The sequence below is a fragment of the Sinocyclocheilus anshuiensis genome, unplaced genomic scaffold (assembly GCF_001515605.1).
Source record: "Sinocyclocheilus anshuiensis isolate Anshui unplaced genomic scaffold, SAMN03320099.WGS_v1.1 scaffold261, whole genome shotgun sequence".
Lineage (NCBI taxonomy): Eukaryota > Metazoa > Chordata > Actinopteri > Cypriniformes > Cyprinidae > Sinocyclocheilus > Sinocyclocheilus anshuiensis.
This window is the reverse complement of record NW_015536515.1, coordinates 939,025-947,598: the sequence shown is the minus strand read 5'-3', so window position 1 is coordinate 947,598 and position 8,574 is coordinate 939,025. Positions and strand designations below refer to the sequence as shown.

At 37.3% G+C, this 8,574-nt stretch overlaps 2 protein-coding genes across 2 annotated transcripts in view; both read right to left on the bottom strand.

The window, feature by feature from the left end:
- LOC107693161 (pancreatic secretory granule membrane major glycoprotein GP2-like) overlaps positions 1–2,318 on the bottom strand; it is a gene marked incomplete at its 5' end in the record, with an annotated part of 10,683 nt that extends 8,365 nt beyond the window's left edge. Inside the window, 3 exons of the mRNA XM_016492447.1 lie at positions 1,375–1,479; positions 1,568–1,656; positions 2,144–2,318. Coding sequence (XP_016347933.1) covers positions 1,375–1,479; positions 1,568–1,656; positions 2,144–2,318 — 369 coding nt within the window. The remainder of the gene's footprint in view (positions 1–1,374; positions 1,480–1,567; positions 1,657–2,143) is intronic.
- Positions 2,319–3,029: 711 nt separating this feature from the next.
- The window catches only part of shprh (SNF2 histone linker PHD RING helicase), a 22,340-nt gene continuing 16,795 nt past the window's right edge, over positions 3,030–8,574 (bottom strand). The window contains 7 exon segments of the mRNA XM_016491819.1: positions 3,030–4,056; positions 4,383–4,463; positions 4,979–5,157; positions 5,647–5,733; positions 5,821–5,913; positions 6,050–6,238; positions 6,334–6,405. Of these exon segments, the coding sequence (XP_016347305.1) occupies positions 3,960–4,056; positions 4,383–4,463; positions 4,979–5,157; positions 5,647–5,733; positions 5,821–5,913; positions 6,050–6,238; positions 6,334–6,405 (798 nt within the window). The 3' untranslated portion in view covers positions 3,030–3,959.

Genomic DNA, 8,574 nt, shown 5'->3' with positions numbered 1-8,574 from the left:
TGTGTTCACTGCTGTGTGTGTGCACTAAGGATGGGTTAAATGCAGAGCACTAATTCCAAGTATGGGTCACCATACTTGGCCACATGTCACGTCACTTTCACTTTAATTTATCTTGATCAATGTTCCTTTTCCAGTTTACATTGAAAGTCTTGTGAGATATTTTGTCTCGTCTAACTTCAATTTGCATAATAATTATTGAGTTTAATAATGTCTGAGTGACATTCATGGGCCAATAAAACGTAAAAAGTTAAAGGTCAACGTGAGGAAACAACGTGCTATTGAAGGGGCTAAATTGTCCCCTACCACATCCGGTAAAACAAACTTTATAGCTCTTTTATTTCCCCGACCACTACAAACACACCTCCTGATTCAGTGAACAAGCATCTTCTCGACACTGTCACCAAATGTTAGTGCCATTTGCCTCACATTTTTCAGTTTAAATCAATCCTGCAAGTACAAGGGACAGAAAACTGCCACTCTTGATCGCATTCTCAAAAGCAGCTGATTTCAACATCCAAGGATTTTATTTTTCTAATCCAAAGACGGCCTACTTTTAACCAGCAAGTATGAAAAAAGCTTGTAAAACTCCGAAAGGGGGAGAAGGAGGGAATTCGTCTCCTCTCTAAGCTGCGTTAACCTTTTGCTGGCTTTACAAGAAATAGTCTGGAGAGTCCTGAGAGAGGCTCTCAACGATACTCGTGGTCTCAAGTACAGATTTATGCCGTGCCAGAGTGACGCTTGTCCTCTGGGTTGCGGTAGCGCTGTTTGAGGCTGGCTGTAGGGCAGAATAAAAGAAGGACTATAAAGTACGATGCTGAATTATGGTCAGCCTATTCACCACGGCTGAAAACACAGTAATCATTTCCATATAAATCAGGATAATTTAGAGCCACATGGCTGTTTGTCCTCCCCTCCGAGCTCTGAAAGGACTAGCCAGCCAATTTTGAGGGAAACGAACAATGATGTGCATTTGCATATTGAAAAATAATTAAATAAATACAAGTATCCCTTAAAAGAATATCTAACCCTCATGGTTGTCACTTATTACAATGCACATAATTATAGAGACGTATAATATTTTATTAGACATTTTTAGAAGGTTTGCTTATTCTATGAACAAAGCACGTGGTCACCATTCAACCTATGAAGGGATTGTAAAATAGGGAAATTTACTGTTTGTATTTTTAAGTTTAACAGCCAAAGAGGCCTGATTTGTAGTTTGCCTTAATGCAACAAGTGTTTACAACCTTTTTAAAAGTCTTTAATGTCCTGACACCAATTTGTAATCGGCTGAGGACGTTCTCCAGTCCTCGTGATCGTCTGAAGCGGTTTTATGATTACACACAATGCCTTGAGGATGCTAATGAGGATTACCATAATGGTGCCGCAGTCTGTGAGGTTGGTCTTGATGCTGAAGACATAGTCGTTCCCAACCTCAACACCTCGACAGTCAGGATCGTTCAAGTGCAAATCCCAAACCTGAACAGAGATCAGTGAAAATGGTTTAAAACAAATTCAAGCATTGCAATTGATTGAATTATTTGTGAAATGAATAGCATGAACATACCGAAACAGGTGGCTCCTTGTTCAGAAAAAACACACTGGGAATGATAACTTGCATCTGATCTTTAGTGCAAATGACTGTCTCATTGAGTTCTAGACGAAAACAGTGAGAAAGTATGCTTAAATATTAATTTTGCATATAATAATATTTTAATATTGGATATTATACATTTTGAAGTATTGCAATGGTACATGCTTTAGTGTTCAAAAGAAAATAAATATTAAAAAATAAATACTATATAGCATTAGTTTTTAATCTCTCTCTCTCTCTCTCTTTTTTTTTTCTCTCTCTCTCTCTCTCTCTCTCTCTCTCTATATATATATATATATATATATATAAATTGAAATAACATAACATTTAAAAATTAGATATAAAATGTACATTAATTGCAGTGCAATGGCAGATTCTTTAGCATTATAAAAGATAAATAAAAATGCACGGAAGACATCAATGCATGTAAAAGCTTTTACTAAAATTGTAAAAGCCAATTTTTACCCAAATTCAAACTGGTTTATATGCATGTAACAATAAAATAATGCACTTGAATATTTCTCTTTGCATGTGTTTAATCAGACTTACCTTCTTCTTCAATCTGCACAGCAGAAGTTACTGTCCATATTGAGAGCAAAGACCATGTCAGTGCCAGTGTAGCAGGTGTCATCCTTAAAGCCTTTCTGGCTTCTTCTCTCCTGAAATTTAGTTCTGTCTTCGGCCCTTTCCACCAAATCTTCTCGGTTATCACCTCGACTAGCTGTCAGAGCCAGACGTAGTGCTTGCGCTCTCTCCAGCCCTCCGAAACACAGCTCTAATGAAGTGGGAACCTCCAGTTGCTTTGGAACACCAGCTTGAATGATGTCCGCACCAACAATGAGATTCCACACATGAATAGCACAAGTTGGGGGGAGTCCAAGGTTACACCAACCAACTAGATTTCAGGCAAAAGCAGAAAAAAATTCTACTGACAACCCACTTAGCAGCCTGCGCACTGTACATCTCAGTGCGTTGGTCGACAAGGAGTTTGTTTGTCATGCAAAGGGAATGGAGGTACAGGGGAGGTGTTTTGTTTTATCTCACTCTTTTGTCTGTATGGGGTTTTAAAGGGCATGGCAAACGCTTTACTGTTTCGGGAACCCCAACGACTTGTTTGAAAAGAAATCCCGTCACACTGAGTCAAGGGCAGTTCACTGACACCTTAGCCATTGAGTTGATGTCTTTAAGACTGTTTGGACAGAGAGAGAGGGCAGTCTTTCAACCTTGTGAGGGAGATTTTCAGATGTTAGATGCCAAAATGTGAAACGATGGCATTGCAATCAATGCATTTTCAGGGGATATATAAAATAAAATGATTCGTCTGCTAAGCATTTTCCTGAAAAAGAAAATGTTTACATTGCTAACTACACAAAATTCAAAGGAAATATACAACAAAATGCATCTCTTCTTGTAAACAGAACATTTATTTCTGGTTAATTCCTCTGTTGACAAATCATTGTTTTTTTTCCCATTTGAGACAATTTTAAGTTTGAGAAAATGTACAATACTGTATTTGGGTTTTCACAACCGGACATGAAAGATATTTTGCATTTTCGTACAGCTTGACAGAAAGAGTTCAGTTGCCCCGTCTGCCCTTGTCCATTCTAGGACAAAGAAAGTCTCTTTCCTTTTACTTTCTGGTTTTACTTTTTACAAGTGCTCTTTATTAGATGGGTTTTACGGAAACTGAATCACAAGTCTTTTGTTTTGCAAATAGCACCAGATAAATGTTCAAAATTGTCTGCTACAACTTTGCACAGACAATCCACTGAAAGGAGCGTCTGAACGGAAGATGCTCCAACAAGGATCAGTGCTGTAAAATCAAGCAATTTCCTTCCTGAACATCATAAAATGCATTTAAATTAAAAAATAAACCAGGACAAGAGCACAATTCCAATAAAATGTCACGTTTTTTTTTTTAATCGACTTTACAGCACAGACTGACAGACTGTGATTACTGTGGGTTCTTATAAAAGGTTTGTTCAATCAATCACAAATACACGAGTGCTAATGTCAAAACCAATGCACTGTACAGCATTATAAATGCATTCTAATTTCAATCCGGTTCATTAAAATCATATTAAAAATCATTTGTTTATGCACAACATGGCATTAATAAAAATTACACCCACTATAAATCTAGAAAACAAACGGAGATACAGGACTGAAACGGTTCATCAAATCAGTTGCTTTTTCACATTGAATATCAGGAATAAATTACACCATGGGACAGACCATATAGAAAGGGGAATGTGCAAAGCAAACATATAGGAGAGCTGGAGAGCAGAGGACGGCTCGTCTCCTGGCTGGTGTTAGTGTAGTGTTCACATTACTGGCCTTTGGACTGGCAGGTCTGGAGAGACATTTACTCAAGAGACTCGCTGTCCTCTGTGAACAGCTCGGCCAGGTCTGCCACTGTAAACACGGAGGCCTCCGAATGCTTCATAGACGTGGAACTATGACTGAAGGTGATGTTGGTTTGAGACAGATTAGTCAAGGTCATTTTCAGTAAACAAAGCAAAAACAATCTACAGAAGACCAGAGTGTAAAATTATATGCATTTAAAGATCCCATTAAATTGCTTGACAAACACATTTTTTTTATCCTGTGTTGATGAGTTTCTTTTTAAACCAGGAAATTGGGGTGGGACATATTTAGAAAAAAACAAACTTTTTGGAGTAACTAGTTCTAGAGGGATAAACATACATGGACTAAAAACCACAATAGTTTGATTTTGATTTCAAAGACTATTTATTTTAAATACCCTCCTTATGTGTCAGACTCTTACCTCTTTTCTGCTGTTTTAAGCATTGCTTGCATCCGCTCCTCAATGGTGGACTTGATCAGAAACCGATGAACGAATGTGGGTCTGTAGAAATAATAAGAATAATTTACTAATAACATCTCTTTTTCCTTGGAGGAAGTGTTATTATGGATTATAGACTTGTATTGTGGCCAGAATCAACGGCTTAAAGTTAAAATGCCTTAATGATGGATTTGTTTCTTTACACAACTTTTTTGCTTCATGAAACATTAATTGCTGGACTGGAGTGGTGTGGATTACTTGTGGATTATGGTGATGTTTTTATCAGCTGTTTGGACTCTCATTCTGATGGCACCCATTCACCGCAGAGGATCCAATGGTGAGCAAGTAATGCAATGCTACATTTCTCCAAATATATTTAGATGAAGAAACAAACTCTACATCTTGGGTGGCCTGAGGGTGAGCACATTTTTTGGTGAACTAATCCTTTAAATATTCCAAAAACCTTTTTTGGAATTTGTGCCATTTTAACTGATATGAGAGAAAAGCTGCAGTCAGAATCAAACTCATGTCAGCAGCATGTGTTGTGTTGAATGTTATATGATTGGGTTGATGCCTACTTGGTCTGGCCAATCCGGTGCACTCTTCCTATGGCCTGCAGCTCGTGGGCAGGGTTTAGAATGGGCTCCACCAGCAGCACATGCGTCGCTTCGATGATGTTTAGCCCATTTGAGCCTGTGTGCAATGGCAGCAGCAAGATGTTGATGGTCTCCTCGTATTTGAAAGCACTCAGGTTCTCCTAAAAATGAATGCAATAATCATAATTTCACATTTGTGCTTAGTGGTTAAAGAAGTGTAGTGGTAACTAGGGATAACCAAGCTGCCTGATTAACTGGATAAAATTGGGCAATAGTTCTTGTCGTCAACTATTAACTCTGTTCAACTGGTTGAATAGTTTCAGTTTCAAAATTGATTCATTTAAATTCCAGAGTTCAATTAACTAAAAGAACATTGAAAAAAAAAACAGCATTTTTCAAAACATATTCATTAATTTCTAGAGTTCCGTGTCTCATTTATAAATAAATAATTTATTAAATTCATTTAATATTAAATATAAACATATTTTTAAAAAACGCTTTGGGTAATCACTCACATCACTCATTTTGGTGCTGGATCTACTCATTTTATAATAACATATTTAAGCAATTACAGAAAAGAAAGGGAGAAAAATCCTTAATTAAAGACAAACGTTGTGTTATGTTACAGTTTCCTCATATTCAACACAAACCTGAAATTTGTGAATTCCGTTGATCTGTGCAAACTCCATGTTGTTGTCGAAAAGGGCTTTCGCAATGATGTCCAGGACGCCCTGCCACTGAGAGACGAGGCGTAAATGTAAGGTCAGAGGTTAAGAGCTGTAGTCTGGTGTTTGATGTAGCAACTCATTTAATGAGAGCGTTACCTTGGAGAACACAAGAGACTTGGCTCCCGGGTCGGTCATCTGGATTTTCTTTAAGACTCGAACCACAGCCTCGACCTTCGTGGAGTGGCTACCCTACAGGGGAAAGAGGTTACAGATATTCTACAAATCATATCTGACCTGACTGAAAATGTCACATAGTCGCAATACAGTTTACTTACATTGTAAAATACATATTAAACGCCTAGATAAAGCAAGAATTGTCTCTGACCTTCACAGGGATGTCCTGCCCCTGGTGGGCGCTCTGAGTGGTGAACACATACGAGATCTCTGAATGTGAAGTGGTTTGACGGCATATGGCACACTTTATGGCTCTCCGTCGATTGCCGACGCTGTACTGCTCCACGATGATAGCGATGCACTCGTTACAGAAACAGTGTCCACAGGTCAGTACGGCCCACTGACAATAAAAACACATATAAGTCATGTTCAGAGTATAGAGTATATACTTACATATATATACACTTGACAGATTCATTTTTGCTTTGATTTTACCTCCTGACCCAGCGGTCGAGCACAGATGGGACATGGTTCTGGATTCAATCCTCCAGTGGACTTATCCTGAGACTGAAATGATCAATACATGAATTACTACATTAAATCTGACCGTTTCATTCATCTACACATGCTAAAATCATTTAAAATTATCACCACAAGTAAACAGTGTCTTATAGGCGACATATAATGCAAAACAGGATTTTTCTTGCTTTTTTGAGAGTTTCATCTACTAAGTCGACATGCTCACATTCACAACATCTTCAATCCACCCAGAACACTTGTGGAAGCTAAACTATTGTTGTTACTCATTTCACATGAAAGCAGTTCAGCCATAACAGAGGTATGTGTACTATATCCTTAAGGTGAGAAACTACTGGTGAATAGGGTAAAAAATTGAACTGATATGACCATACTATTACAGGTTGATTAATCACAGTACATTAATTGTTTTATATTACAAGTTTTCTGAAATATTATGTTTAAATATGCAAATGATGCATTATGTAATTAAATGTGCACTAACTTTTATGCATTTCCAGAACACAAATCTGAACATATGATAAATCCAAGTTCAAATTTCTTTTCATTTTGTTGACATACAGGTGCATCTCAATAAATTAGAATGTCGTGGAAAAGTTCATTTCAGTAATTCAACTCAAATTGTGAAACTCGTGTATTAAATCAATTCAATGCACACAGACTGAAGTAGTTTAAGTCTTTGGTTCTTTTAATTGTGATGATTTTGGCTCACATTTAACAAAAACCCACCAATTCACTATCTCAACAAATTAGAATATGGTGACATGCCAATCAGCTAATCAACTCAAAACACCTGCAAAGGTTTTCTGAGCCTTCAAAATGGTCTCTCAGTTTGGTTCACTAGGCTACACAATCATGGGGAAGACTGCTGATCTGACAGTTGTCCAGAAGACAATCATTGACACCCTTCACAAGGAGGGTAAGCCACAAACATTCATTGCCAAAGAAGCTGGCTGTTCACAGAGTGCTGTATCCAAGCATGTTAACAGAAAGTTGAGTGGAAGGAAAAAGTGTGGAAGAAAAAGATGCCAACCAAGGTCTCTCCAACCGAGAGAACTGCAGAACACTGCCAAAAGCACCAAAAGTTGGTTAAATTACCATGGTGTTGGTGTGCTTGACTGGCCAGCAAACTCACCAGCCCTGAACCCCATAGAGAATCTATGGTGTATTGTCAAGAGGAAAATGAGAAACAAGAGACCAAAAGATGCAGATGAGCTGAAGGCCACTGTCAAAGAAACCTGGGCTTCCATACCACCTCAGCAGTGCCACAAACTGATCACCTCCATGCCACGCCGAACTGAGGCAGCAATTAAAGCAAAAGGATCCCCTACAAAGTATTGAGTACATGTACAGTAAATGAACATACTTTCCAGAAGGCCAACAATTCACTAAAAATGTTTTTTTTATTGGTCTTATGAAGTATTCTAATTTGTTGAATTGGTGGGTTTTTGTTAAATGTGAGCCAAAATCATCACAATTAAAAGAACCAAAGACTTAAACTACTTCAGTCTGTGTGCATTGAATTTATTTAATACACGAGTTTCACAATTTGAGTTGAATTACTGAAATAAATGAACTTTTCCACGACATTCTAATTTATTGAGATGCACCTGTATTAGAGTTTAAGGTTTTTACATATTACAAGTTTTCTAAAATCTTATGTTTAAATATGCAAATGATGGATTATGTAATTAAACATGCACTAATTTGCATGCATTTCCAGAACAGAAATCTGAACATATGATAAATCCAAGTTTAAAATAATTTTTATTCTGTTGACATATTAAAGTTTTGGATATCTCTTTTTATCACTCCATAAATCAGAAAATACTGTCAACATCTGGAACAAAATACATTTTAACCATGTTTTTAGGAATAAAATGTTATATAAAGAAGGAAAATAACAACTAACTCCTCTTTAAAATCCTTTAAAAACCTGGTGATTTCTGACTTAATGGAGGAGAAAAAACTAATTTCGTCGACATCCTATGTCATCCGTCCGGAGCTGCTTCTGTGTACAACAGTGAGCGCAAGCTAAATTAAATTGATTATTACGTTTTGAATATGGTTATTTTTCTTACAAAAACGCATCGATTCGCTACAGGAGGCCTTTGTTCACCCCCCGGAGCTGTGTGAGACACATTTTTTTATGGATGGGCGCTTTTTATTTAACTTCAATTAAAATTACATGAATTTCTT